Source organism: Pundamilia nyererei, unplaced genomic scaffold (assembly GCF_000239375.1).
Source record: "Pundamilia nyererei isolate P.nyererei 1_Seehausen unplaced genomic scaffold, PunNye1.0 scaffold00013, whole genome shotgun sequence".
NCBI lineage: Eukaryota > Metazoa > Chordata > Actinopteri > Cichliformes > Cichlidae > Pundamilia > Pundamilia nyererei.
The window spans coordinates 1,084,393-1,099,169 of NW_005187414.1; the positions used below are offsets into that span (position 1 = coordinate 1,084,393).

A 14,777-nucleotide genomic window follows, 5' to 3' on the forward strand; every position below is an offset into this window, starting at 1 on the left:
CACACACACACACACACACACACACACACCATCCGTATCATTTCACGATGTATTAAAATAGCCTGACCTGTGGTTCAGGGCTCATAAAAAAGAGCTGCTCTGCTCTTCATCATAGTGAAACAATACAAACCTATTTTAAACTTCTAGGAAGACGTTTGAGTGAAATGGAGTTTGCTGATAACTAGCTGGGACTGAAACTCTTTCATGTTTGTGACCATATTAACCAAAATGTTATCACTTTCAAATGCCATAAAAATGCGTTTTTCTCCTTATTAGATTTTCCCGTTACGATACAGTGTCACGTATGGCTGCAGGTAGCACTGCACGCTTTAATTGTTTTAATTTGGGGGTTCACATGTAAAAACTCTTTGAGCTTGGGGAGCTGACATCTCTCTGACTCACAGCTGTTATGCTTCATTTCACCTCCTCGTGGCCGACCGAGCACCTTTCGTAGCCCTTTATTGACTTTGCTTTTGTGAACAGTGCTGCTTCATGAAATGAAGGTCTTGCTCTGCTGCTGCCCTCTCTTCTGTTCAGCGAGTGAGCAGCAGGGCTTCAAACATCGGGGAGGGCGCCACTGCTGTGGAAAAGCTCCACCGTATAACCTGGCAGCTAGTTAGCGAGTGCTTGCAGATATGTCAGCGTCTTCCATATAAACTTGTCTTCTAGCAGCCAAGAAGGTTTTTGGATCTGCAACAAGGGTATAGCAGCGGTGCACTGTGACAAAATCAGCTCCAATAGATGATCAATAAGCAAACGTGGCAACTGTAAACTTGTTGATTTAATAACTTCTCACAGTGCTGCTGTTTGGCAGATGTGAGAGGATCTTTAACACAGGGACACTTTTCTAAACCAGTCCCTGCGCTGCCTCTGCCACACAGTCACAGTGTAACCCTGCCAATACAAACAATCATCTTTCTAAAGTTTGAGCTCTTTTGATTTTCTCCACATATTGAAGCCTCGACACGCCAAGAAAGGTGCTCACGCAGAGACACACGTCACACTGTTGCTGCCTCACGTGCTCCCTGCTTTTAGAGCTGAAGAGATCTAATAAAACATCTCAGGAGAGCGAGCGGAAATGTTCCAAAACTCGAAACCATCTTTTTCACATTAGGATAATTATGAGTTGGTTAATGCGCTAATCAAGGCCATAAAGTGGCAGCATCAGCATCACGCAGATGCAGGCAGCTCGATGCAGGAGAGGCGGCTGGGGGGCAGACGGAGAAATTAAGGCACTTTAAAGCAAAACATGCTTGAGTGTTTCAGTGGGTCACAGTCACAGTGGGTTAACTACTTTAGGAGCCTAACATGTCATTGGGACCCTTTCCAGAAGCCAGAGATTCATTTTTAGGATTTTAGGACGAGATTCTCTCTGTTTAGGAGGAATTAAGGCCAGAACAGGAAATGTGGTTAAAGGTTTAACTGCAAGAACAAGATTTTAATGTAACGTGGTCCTAAAAATAATTCAAAGAAGGACAGGACAGGCACACACCTACGTAAAAAAGATTTTATATGTTGTTTCCCTGGACTGGTAGTCCGCACACATTGTAGTCGTCTAGGATGATTTTCTTATTTATGCTAATCTGGGCTAATCTTCTTTAATGAATGTAACTCAGAAGCTCTGATGATTTCAGTGGTTGAGTTTTCCTTTAAAAACAAAGTAAACAAAAGTGGGCCAAGCAGCTGCTCAGAGGCAGCGAGTCTGACAAACTGACCCTGTTGTCCAAGAGGTGCAAACAGCATTTCACTCCATTTGTTTCAAAGCTTATTTTTAGACGCAGCTCTGGTGTCGACTTCTCTGCTTTCCGATGAATCGCTCTCCAGACTTTTCCTGCAGATTCACACAAGGAGACGTTCTTCTCTGTGCTCTGTATTAATTTAAAGATGCTGTGTGCCCCTCCCCCTTTTTGTGCTTTGCTTGTCACAGGAAAAATGGGGAAACAGAACAGCAAGCTGACCCCTGAAGTGATGGAGGATCTGGTGAAGAACACGGAGTTTAACGAGCACGAGCTGAAGCAGTGGTACAAGGGATTCCTGAAGGACTGTCCCACCGGCCGGCTCAACCTGGAGGAGTTCCAGCAGCTCTACGTCAAGGTGAGGCTCCACTGGCTCACTTTCATTGTGATGGACTGCACACGTGTTATGTGCTACTACACGACACACTGACTCTCCTGTAGCTCAGCGAGCAGGCGTTCACAGAGCAGCTGTTGGTGTGGCTGCTAACAGCGAGGGCAGATTACAGTAGAGGGACGTGACGCTGTGTGAACTGGATGAGGAGAATAAACAGGCAGCGGCACAGTTTGCTGCAGAGAGTGACGCTCGGCTCGCTGTGTGAAGAAGAAGCAACGATTTCAGCCAACAGGCTTAATCGTCTTAAAACATCTGAAATATTTAACACATATTTTCACCTATGAATGCTGCAATTACACTTCGGTTGCAGTTCACTGGAGGGTTAATGACATAAACCAGTTATAAAACTGCTATTTCTAATCATCCCGACGACACCACAAAGCTTCTGGTTAACATTTCCAGGCGAGAGGAAACAACAGAAGTGAGAAGAGGAGAAGGAAGGGGAGGATCCGCCGGCTGTTGTTTCCACAAATCACAGACAGCTAAAGACAAACTGGATTTAAGAAATGGGAGAGTTGGGAAACGTTAGGTGCTCCCCTGCTTGGCAGTAAACCATCCGCTGTCTCCTCTGAGACCAGTTCAGTGAGCTCGGGAGTTCCCCCACAAAGACCAGTAATAAACCAAAGACCAGTAAATACACTTTGTTTCTGTGTTTTTGTCAGTCGAGGCGAAACAAACCTGGATAAAAAAAACTACATCATGAAGTTACAGTTGCTTGAACATGTTGGACCAGAAACAGCTGATGACAGAAGCAGCGCTCTCAAACGCTCCTCCTCTCAGCCCCCGGGGCCCCGCCCACTCTCACCGCCTCACCTCTGTGAACTCTGCGTCTTCGTATTGATGCACGTTTTGTTTCGCCGTGTTTTCCTCCGCGGTCACGTTAAGTTCGGGTTCAAGTTGAAAATCAGAACACGGTCCAACCGTGTGATGTCACGTTGTGGTACAGGAGGGTTGTATCGTATTTATAACACAAAAAAACAAGCAAACAAACTATTTAAGTGTCATATACCAGCAAACAATAAGCTCGTGTGCTGATTTTAGCATTTTCATACATCTCAGGGTAGTTTTGAAACTGAAGGAACAAGCTGGGATGAAAAATGAAGCTACACGAACCTGCAGAGTTTACTTAGTGTTTTGAGCCCTTATGACAACACAAATGTATTACATACAGCTGGATCTTACTGGGCACTTCATCCAGCCCAGTTTAACCAGTCCAGTTAATGAGTAATTCTATCTGATGGGAACCTTAAAACATAAAACTCCCCAAAAAGTTTATTTTTGTGTTCTTGAGCTGAATACGTGCTTCGTATGCAGCAGCAGGAACATCTGGAGACCAGAAGCAGTATGAAGCTTTATAAAGGTGGAGCTCACTGAATCGAATCAGCATCATCAGCTTAAATCTAAATATGTGTGCTACCCTTGATGTAACCTAACATGATGTCCACCACAGATGCTCTGCACCAGCACAGCACATTACTGTAAACTCCACCACAGTGCTGCAGGCTAATCGCTTTAGCTGCACACACTCCCCAGTTTTTTCCGGCAATCTTTGGATAACAAAACGTTAATATACTTGGGTTTGCACGGCAGGATGTTTCCCGCTGTGAGAAAGCATCACCTCGGCAGCACAGCTTCTCAAAAGCCTGAAAAATGAGGCTTTGCACACAAGCTTTACGTTTCCAGTCCTTACCTTTGAATATCACCTCCGTCTTTTTCTTTTCTCTCCCTGGGAAAGAGCAGCTGGACCTGCAGCTAGCAGACACACTGTGCCACAGACTGTACACGTATGTATGTTTGCTGATATTTGTGGTAGCGCAACCGAAACTTATAGACATCTGCATCCAAAACGCTGTTCTGGATCATCCCGGCTCACCTCGACCCCTCAGCGTGGCTCCATAGACGATGCATCCATGATGTGTTTTTTCCCAGCGGCACGTGGAGGGTCTTCTGTGTAACAAGCCTGTTTTTGAAAACTCGGGGACGTGAACAGTAGAGATATTTGTGTAAAAAGCTTAAATACTCAAGAATAGTACAGATACATGAAAATTCTACTGAAGCACAAAGTAATTGTGCATCTTCACCTCGGCCAGAAGTCGCCGTCATTAGTTGGAGATAAAGTATTTTTTTATTTTATTAGCGGGACCACGCCTCCAAACGCTCCTTCCAGCTCTCATCTACACATGTCCCCCCCCCCAGTTCTACAAGCTGTTTGTTCTCGTTTTCGTGCTCCACCCTCCCTCCCACTTCTATTTAGGACATGGGGCTCTGCTGGGCCGGGAGCCGCCGCAGTCCCCTTTGAGGCGTTCCCCAAACCGCAGCTCAGCTCGTACGTTTAGCTACTAAAACGCTGTCAAACCTAAAATGAGGACGTGAGCCCAGCGAGTGAATTTCTATTTAAGCTGGTGATGCTCTTTAGCATCACTTGCCAAATTCCACCTTCATACGAGCTCTACGCTTGTAGCATCATAGCTCGTGTAACAGGAGCTAATATGTTTGGCTTAATCCACAAAGATCAGGCGTGATCACCGCCTTCCCACAGAGAAAACAGACATCAGTCTGGGAGGAGCTTCTCTGAGGGGAAATGTTTTCCTTGCTGCTATGCTAGCGGTGTGGATTTTCAGGTTTCCCCACACACTAAATCGGACTTTGAGTCCTGTGCTCACCGGATCTGGTCTGAAATGACCAAAGTTTCCTGTCACAGGCTGGATTTTCTAAAGACTGAAGAGTCTAACGCCTTCCCAGATCAGCCTTATCGTCGAAGGCTTCTTTTAGTCCACCAGTCCCAGCTCTGAATACAGGAAAGTTGACTGGGTGCCTTTGGTTCAGTTTAGCATGCGAGCAGGTTTGCAGTATAATGACAGTAAAACTACCAGCAGTCAGAGAAGTAGGGTAGGCTGATATTGTGGCATCAGTGTTAGTCATTAAAGATGTGTTAATTTTAAAACCACTATGATGTGTACTTAGTGAGTTTTCCCACAGTTGGTGTGAGCAGGGCTGATTGGAGGCTCACTTGAGTGTACTCTGAATCGCCACAAGAACCACTGAGGCAAATTACGCTGCCATTAAAAACCCTTCTGGGTTTGAGCCGGCATGCTGCCACGTTCCCATTCGCCTCTTTTGTATCTGGGCAGAAAACCATCGGAGAGGCTGATATCAGAGATGATATCACAGATGATTACCTTCTAATGCTAATATCCCACCGTATCGCATTACCTCTGACCCAGCAGTGCGAATTTATCCCCTGATTTCTTCATTTAGTCTTACAAAACAAGGATGAACGCATTCAATGATGATCCAAGAACAAACAAACTGCAATAAAATAGCAAAAAGTGGCTAAAAGATCAACTTTAACAATTATTCTCTATTAGCAGGAGTGCTGCTACTGACAGGAAAAGGAAGGTTTTCATGACTCGAAGTGATCCAGCAGATTTAAACTTATTTATTCACACGTGTGGCAGATCATAAGCAGCCCCGGCAGCTCCCTGTGAGAGGAGCAGCCACTTCTGAATCGCACAGCCCTAAAAACACCGAGTACATGAAAGTGCAGCCGAGTGCTTCCGTACTATCTTGCTGTTACATCAGGCTTATCTCAGCATCTCATCCTCGTTCACTGCGTGTTTTAACTTTAGTTCTCATGGAAGAAAGCACTCTGAGCCAGAGTAAGAAGCTTTCATCAGGAGTGCCAGGAAATGCTTCTTAACCTGAGGGAGTTACCGTTATGTAAGACACGCCTTGCCAGTGAGGTCATCGGCGCACTTCCTCTAAATGCCGTCGGAAGTCATGCATCAGCTGAGACCAGCTGTTATAAAGAAAAACTGAGGAAGAAAACATTGGAGATGAGTGAAGGTATTCTTGGAGAAAAGAACCCGAACAAAGAACGTCTGTCAGGGCCAGAAATGACATTTTCCATTTGGATCAGTTGTTCCATTAAAGTCTCCTGAAAGGCACCGAAAATCTTTTAAAATGACGGCGCAGAAATAACCCGAGCTGCTGAAGGACGGAAACAGGCACAAAAGAAACCCACGGAAAAAGAAAGAAGCCTCTTTACCTCTCAGTGCGACAGAGGAACAGTTTGGGGCAACGTGGCCCCCGTTTAAAGGGTCCTGCAGGCTTTGGGGGTAAAATGCTGTTATTATTATTACTGCATCGTATTGTGTTTCCAGGCAACAGAGTATCAGCGGTACGGCTGTATTTAAATCCAGAGGCCTGATAAGTGTGGGAAAACAGGGCCGCACATTAACAGGACAGATTGTTCCTGGGTGGCTCGTGGTGGGTGGGAGTGCTGGGGTGGGGGGGTCATGTGTTTAGCAGGAGGGGGGCGGGACAGCATGTTTGCGTTGGCTGAAAGCGAGAAGCAGAGAGGGGCAGAGATGAGAAAAGTAAAAGCAAGCGAAAGGAAGCCCGCGTGCATTATTTATTAGTCATTAGGCCTCGTTGGAGTCGAGCTTCCTACGTTTACAAGCAGGAGACATCCTGCCCGTCCCCACACAGGCCTGCGACAGCCGTCCACAAGCCCTCCCTGTCAGAGTGCTAAACACTCGGCTGCCAGCCTGGAGTTAATGCACTGTTTTGGTTGGACACGCACTTTGTCTCTCGCTCTTATAGGAGGATGCAGGCACTGCGATAGAGCGCAGGTGCAGAGTGTCAGCTGGAAATAACAGTGTCTGTGTCTGAGGGCACACGTGTGGCGAGTCAGTATTTCTCTGTACATGTTAACGCTGTGATTGCGCCCTCTGCTTATTAGATTTGATTGGAGCTGGAGGGTTATGAACGAGCTGCATTATCATTAGGGAACGTCTCATTAAATGTGCTGAATTATGCTTCTTTGAAGCCGTCGCTTTTATACGTTTGAAAGATAGGAAATCACATTGAGTCACGTTTAGATTTTAGATTGTAAAACTGGATGAAATGTCCAAATGATAACGGCACAATGCAAATGTGCATTAGTGCGGTAAATGAAATGGAATTTATCCATTTAAATGCAGTTTATATGAAGAGTGAATGAAGTCAGAGTTATTCAGAAAACACCCACTATGTTAATCCACAAACCAACTGCTTGTGGATTAAATAAAAGGGAACCTTCTTCTGATTGGCAGAAAGTTTGAACCACAGGTGATGACTAAGCTTCTATTTGGCTGAAATGACCGTATTAGGGTTATCCTGTCTGTGTGATGTCATACAGAGCCAACAGTATGGAGGACTGTCTAACACAAAGCGTTTAGATTGTGGCTCGCAGGGATTCAGTACAAGCATCCAGCACTGTAACAATATACATGACAGAAAACAGGGAAACATCATATCTTCTCTTATATCCACATATTTGATCTTTCTTATAAATCACACTCGCTAGGATGATGTGAAACTGAGGCTGGTTGTCTTCTGTACGTAAAAGTTAGTTTAGCTGTAAGGAAAAGTTTACCCAACAACGTGCAGCCATTGGAGGCCGGTTGTAAAGGCAACTATAGGAAAGCATTTTTATAATGTGAGTCATTGCCACAGTAAACACATTCTGTCAGCTGTTCATTTCATGACTTATTAAATTCAACATGATGTTTAGTTTGTTCCAGTTGCAGCCAAGCAGGACACAAAGCAGAGTCTGAGTCACAAAGAGCCGGAGATCATACGGAGCCTGTGGAATCCACAGATCCTGTCAGACTGTCCCAGGTCGCTGAAATGACTCGTTGCAGCCATCGCGTCCCAGCGGATCTTCACGTTTAGCGGCACTGCCAACACCAGACAGCGACATAAAAATTGATCGCAGGCTTCTGTGCCAACTCGCACTCGAGTGCGTGCATGCCACAGTGTGTGAAATTTGTCATCCATGACATGCCAGCTGCTCCGTGAGCCATTTGTAACAGGATAATGACACTCGCAGAAAAAAGAGGTGATAGATTTTTGTCACTGCAAATTTTTTTGTTTTTCGTGCTTGAAGCATGCACACACACATGCACACACACATGCACACACACATGCACACACATGCACACACACATGCACACACACATGCACGCACACACATGCACACACACATGCGCACACACATGCACAGAAATGCGCACGTTTAACAGTGATCCAAACACTTGCAAAACAGGATTCATACCTTCTTGGTGTTGTGTGTCTGTGTGTTATTGTGTTGTTTGCCAAGTAACATCCAGGGAGCATCAATAGACTTATTGTGATAAGGCAGCATCAGTATAACGGCCTTCGTTGTGGTTTCTGCTGCAAACAGAAACTCTGTCTTTTCCCTTCCAGTCGTCTGTGGCTGACTCCTGCATTAAAACAGCAAAAAGACAGAAAGCGAAACCAGTTTGAGTGTTTGCTAAATGCATTTAACGAGGTCCTCATAATCCCTAAAACCAGGGAAATATACACGGAGACATCATACGTGTGCTATGTGGCTGCGCGGGAGGCGATTGACGCATTGTTGTAACGCTGGCCCACGCTCAGCCAGATGCTGACCTGAATATGCAGCAGATGTATGGATGGATTCTGCTCAGTCGCGTCACGCTTTCATAGCCTCAAGGCTTTTCCTGTCGACGGGTGTGATGCGCGCGCATGTGTGTTTGTGTGCACCGTTCAGCAGACTGCGAGGCTCCCCGTGTTCCCCACAAACAGACAGAAAGACGGATCGGAGGGCTGAATGCGAGGAAGGTAAATGGAGTGACAGAAGGACACTGACATCATCTGGCCAACAGCCCGTCTCTGCGAGGAAACATATGTCCCCTAATCACAGGAGACAAAGACTGAAACGACCGCGCTGCAGCCTCAGATTGACATGGAAAATTAGCTATAGGAGATCGTTTGGCATAGATGTGACAGCGCACACTTGTACAAAAACAAATAAAAGTCTTGGGCGTATACATATTTAATAATTCTGTGACAGCCAAGCAGCTTGGAGCTGAGAGATCTCTGTACTGCACAACAAAATGTGAATATTTTAAGAGGCTGCTACATCACTAATTGTTGGGATGTGTCAGCGTGGACCAGTATCAACCTTAGTTACAGTGAAGATTTCTTGTTTTTCTAGCTACAAAAATGGAAAACAAATGACACAAAAACAAATCACCATGTTTTGGACGAAGGCTGCAAAATCAGGAACAACCAAAATGGAAACAGTAATCCAGCTACTGATAGGCAGTAACTCGTCAGAGTGGGTGATGGTGGATATTAACACATTGGATTGTAATCAGACAATTTGGAATTTCATTAAATAATTGAAAATAATAATAATGATAATTAGACTTGACTGTGACGATGCTTACCAGTGTCTCTCTGTCTGGCTGCAAACAGCTCGGGGAAGCACTATCTACTCGCTGTGCCACAAACTGTAGACAACGGCACACAGCTGTGTAGCGTAGGCTCAATGCACTGCTGCTGCTGCTGCAAGGAGAAAGCAGTGCATGATTTAGCCTGCTGTGATTACCCAACATAACTCGCTAAGTAACTCTTTAAGACACCCCATGAGGAGACGGTGCAGCCCACGCCCATCGCAGTGTTGCAAACAAACTATTTAAGATTTACATCTACACAGGGCGGCCCGGTGAAGGCCACACCACATGCAAAAGGCAAAGCCGTCTGCCAGACGCAATCCTGGCCTCAAGTCCTGCAACAGAGCCAGCGCTATGGTCTGACCGCAAAACACTAGGCTGACCATTTAGATGTAGGCTGTCGCTGAGGGGCACCCAGCACCTGCTACCCGAAAGAGGGTCTGGCTGCGCATTCAAGCTGTAAAACCAGGCGACCGCTGCACAAATGAAAGGAAGGCTCCCCTCAACAAGCCCCACGATGTGGCCACCCTTCGAGTCGAGTGCACCCACGCTCCAGAAACTCCTGAAGACGCTTACGCCTGCCGAATGGCCTCCACGACCCAGCGGGACAACAGCAACTTAGACAGGGCTCTGCCCAGGATTCGGGAATGGAAGGTGACAAACAGCTGGTCCGTCCTGCTAATCGGCCCGATACGCCTGACGTACGCCACCAAAGCACACACAGGGCAGCCTGGCACCGAGCCGCCTCCACGCCCTGAGTGCGAGCTGTCCGAGGCTCAGCGGGGACAGTAATCCAGGACTGGGCCGCAGGACCACCGCTTTCCCATCCAGCAACTACCTGCAGCAATCCCGACAGAGCATGGAGTTCACAACAAGGCTGTTTTCTTATCCAGTTACTTAATGAAATAATCAATAGAATACTCGATTACTAAAATAATCAAACGCTGCAGCCCTACACACTTGTACAGGCTTTTGTGTAACGGTTCATAATGTCGTCTTTGTGTTTTGTCTTTTATTTGCACGTGTTACATTTTTATGGATCGTTCTCGCGCTATTTTCTGTAAATTCTTTGATGTTCTGTTATTCTGGTTTAGAAAGATCGAAAAAATGTGTTACTATAATTTTACTGTAAAATAATAAATGTAACAAAACGATACACGGAGCAGGACAACACCAAAGCTCTTACAGCCCCTCGAACATGCACAAAGAATATCAAATTATTATAATTTCCTATTTGATTCCCATGTCGATTCCTGCCATTCTCCCTCCTTCCTTTCTGCATCTTCCCCTTTGTTATTTCCTCCATCTTTGCCCACTTCCTCTCTCACCTCCCTTCCAAGGAGGCTTGTGGCTGCCGTGCACTAAAAATAGCTTTTGTCATCTCAGAAGCGCTCATGCCATTCTCCATCGTTGTCACAACAAAGCGCGCACACACACAGTGCTGAATGCTACACACTGCGGCTCCTGAAAGGCAGAGATTCCATCGACAGCATGAAATACTTCGTGTCGACTTCAGTTCACGAGTTGCACAAATATAGAAACAATCCCGACGCTCTCGAAGCTGCTCAGGAACCGCGAAGCAGACAAATGACGACGATAAACTGGAGACTAAATGACTCACTCATTATGAACACGAGTAGTTTACAATGTTTGGAAAGCACACAGGGAGGAGAATCTGACACTGAGTAAGCAGACTGTAATTTTCACAAAGACAAACAGTGGTTTCTACACCGCGAGTCCTTCAGAACAGAAAATTGGTGTTAATTGCTCCGAGTGTTGCAGATCAGATGCACTAGAAGCTGTAGAGCTGTAACAGACACGTGGATGTGCTCGCAGAGGCACGTCGAAACAGAGAGAGCGAAAAGGCCGACGCACAGATGGCGACTCGGAATAATGAATTGCTTTTAAGCCTTCCGGCTGCTCTCTGGCCTCTTTGCGGCGCCTCGGTCCGGACTGTAAAAATGTAATTGAATTATTCAGTAACTTTGAGGGCACCTCACCGCCGCTGCTGAGGTGTGGGAGCAAGAGAAGAGGAAGTTAGTGAGGGCCTTTAGATGCACGGAGAGCGATAATGGGGTCCGTTCAGCAGGGGAAATTATATTCAGACTGAGCCGCACACTGGCACATCCTCTATCACAGACGAGTGGTGAACAAGGCTATTAGTGTCACGGTGCAGGCTAAATCCCGCCGTGGCAGCCAGAGTGACCTTCAGCTGGTTAACAAGAGTTCAAACCACCCTGTCAGCAAGCTCCACCCAAGAGAGAGACGCCGCAGCCCCATCGTTCTGACCCCTGATTTCATGTGGAAGAAGTCAAGATTTTATACACACATATTATATTTACCAGTTTTCAAAAGGCATGCACATTCTCAAACACATGGACCTTTAAAAATAGGATAAGATGTGCATCGTGAGCTTTTCAGGCTTTAAAACTGTTCAAGAAGAAAATATAATTATTGTTGGAGAGGATCTATTACACTCACGTCTACCTCTATGCTTGGACTTGGACTCAGTGAAATCCAGGTTTATCCTGATGACCCCCGTCAAACACAAACCCTGCACTCACTGTGGTGCTGTAGAACCTGCTGTTCGAGTCCACTGTTTCAGATTTTACTCACTGCCATCTTTTTATCTGTCCTCGCTGACCCAGCTGTCCAGTCTGGTTTACTTGTCATGACTGCAAGAGAGAAACTATCGTCAGACCGTTACAAAAGTGAAGCCATTACAGCGATGAGACCTTTGTTCTCAACAGCTCATGTCATTCTTCAGTTTGTGCCATAATTGCATCGATATGATTTGAGCAGTAAGATAAACACATTAGTAAATTTGTGGTTATGCAGTGAGAGTCTCTCAATCAGCAGCATCTGAATTTCCTTCCCCGTGGGTATGCCGTGTCAGATAATAAAACCAACAGATTCCCAGAATGAAGTTTGTTTTTCCAAAAGCATTTAATTATGGAGGCAAATCTGGACCGATTCAAACTGCTGTGACTGACGTGATAAGTGCTGCAGAACATCACGTATAAGCACCCATAAAGCCTACGTCTCAGTACTTACATAGAACGTGACATATAGCGTAGCCTACATGTGGCCACTATGCATCAGTAAGTGCGTTAGCTTCTCTTTTAGTCTGAAGAATTGGAGAAAGTTTAGATATTTATGTCCCTGAGCTGTAAAGTAAGACTTTATAATGACGATGATAATAATCAACAGACTTGGATATAAAACATGAATACAACTGCAGAATTATAAAGGGATCTGCTATGTTTTTCCAGATTCTCTGTACTGTTCTGATGGTAGGTACGCAAACTGATCAACGTGTCAGATACTGAGGTCGATGTAAGTACGCCTATGAGCCAAACAAGTTATGTCACGTATGATGTCAGGTAGAGCAGATCAGGCATACACCTGCTCCACAGTGTAAGGTGAATAAGGATTCATTTGAACCATTGTCATGCAAAGCTACTGTAGTGGAGCGCGTGTGATGTCCGTACGCTTTTGAAATATCAGAACTGCACACATGCACTCAGGGGCTCTTCATTAGATACTCTTGGCTGGTACCAGGTTGGAAGCTCGTTTGTCTTCATTTTATATGGCACAGATTTAACAAGGTGCTGGAAACATTCCTTCGAGATCTTGGTCCATATTGAAATGACAGGATCACACTGTTGCTGCAGATTTGTTTGGTGCACGTGATGCAAATCTTCCGTTCCATCACATCCAACAACGGTGCTCTGCTGGATTGAGATCTGGTGACTGTGGAGGCCATTTGAACGAACTACAGTGAAGTACAGCGTCGTGTTGAAGAAAGTGGAATGATCTCCTGGAAGCAGCCGTCGGAAGATGTGGTCGTAAAGGGATGAACACGATCAGCAGCAATACTCAGGTAGGCTGTGGTGTTGAAATGATCCTCAGCTGGTACTGTGGGCCCAAAGTGTGCAAGGAAAATAGCTCAACACTGTTACGCTACCTGCAGCAGCCTGCACCATTAATACGAGGCGGGATGGACCCATGAAACGGCTTCATGTTGTTAAAATTCTGGCCTATGGGCAAGAGATGTTTGCAAAGGTGCTACTTTGTACCTCCATCTCAATACTCACCACGAGGATGGTGTGATGCATCACGGAGGACGCCTCGCCGCTCTTCCATGACTCCCAAAGTTGAGTCACGAGAGGTGGGAAGTTGTCATGCTCTGGGATTTTAGACCTGTGGTTTCTTACGAGGGCCGTGAGATTGTTACTGACCTGCAATCGTACTGTTGTAATGTTTACATCCACAGCAAGTGAAAAATACCAAGCGATACAACAAAGAGTCAGTTTGTTAGAGTAATAAGGGGCGATCGTGGCTCAAGAGTTTGAGCTTGTAATCGGAAGGTTGCCGGTTCGAGCCCCGGCTCCGACAGTCTCGGTCGTTGTGTCCTTGGGCGAGACACTTCACCCGTTGCCTACTGGTGGTGGTCAGAGGGCCCGGTGGCGCCAGTGTCCGGCAGCCTCGCCTCTGTCAGTGCGCCCCAGGGTGGCTGTGGCTACAATGTAGCTGCCATCACCAGTGTGTGAATGTGTGGATGACTGGATATGTAAAGCACTATACAAATACAGGCCTTTTACCATTTATAAGGTTTGACATGTTGTGCAATCAGAGATGCTCTTCTGCATACCTCGGTTTGAGTTACTGTTGCCTGTTTCCCTCTGACCACTGACATCAACAAGGCATTTTTGCTGGACGTGTTGTCTTTGTTTTTTTTCTGCCGGACAGACTAGTTACCCTCCGAGCAAACTCAGAGAGCAGGCAGGACGTCCGTACCTGTGAGAAGTGGATCGAGAGAGGAGAAGGTTGCTGCTGTTCATGTAATTGCGACACCACAGCACACAACACATCAAATCAGAGCACTGCTGATTACTTAAAATTAGAGCAGTCAGCTGGCAGCACTTCAGTAAGACAGGTGCTCCTAAAGTAGGTTACAGACGTGTAGCCTCCAGAGTGCAGCTAGCTGTACGTTGGCATGCACCTCAGGGTGAGAACGAGCACACGTCAAAATTACATCCCTGACTTTTATAAATAGGCTCATACGGGGGAGATGATAGAAGCCAATAAGACATCGTGTGGGTGTGTTAGCCCTCTCTAAGTCAGATGGAAACAACACCGTGGCAGCAGAGGCGACAGAGCCGTGAACGTGCAGAGTCAGGACCGGGCTTTTCCATGTGTGCACGCACAGACTCAGACATGACTGAGCAGTCATGAATAATGAATTCATGCTCGAGGAGGAAGAAGCCCAGGATGTTTGATGAGTCGCGTAAAATGGAAGCACAATGCAAGTAATGAAGCGTGCTGCAGACATCCAGAGAGAACTCAGAGGAGGCCGTGTGTTGTTGTTGTGTTGTT

The 14,777-nt window shown here is 46.1% G+C and overlaps 1 protein-coding gene across 1 annotated transcript in view; it reads left to right on the top strand.

Annotated features, from left to right (window-relative positions):
* vsnl1a (visinin-like 1a) overlaps positions 1-14,777 on the top strand; it is a 35,974-nt gene that overhangs the window by 6,229 nt on the left and 14,968 nt on the right. The window contains exon 2 of the mRNA XM_005724826.2: positions 1,928-2,094. Coding sequence (XP_005724883.1) covers positions 1,933-2,094 — 162 coding nt within the window. The 5' untranslated portion in view covers positions 1,928-1,932. The remainder of the gene's footprint in view (positions 1-1,927; positions 2,095-14,777) is intronic.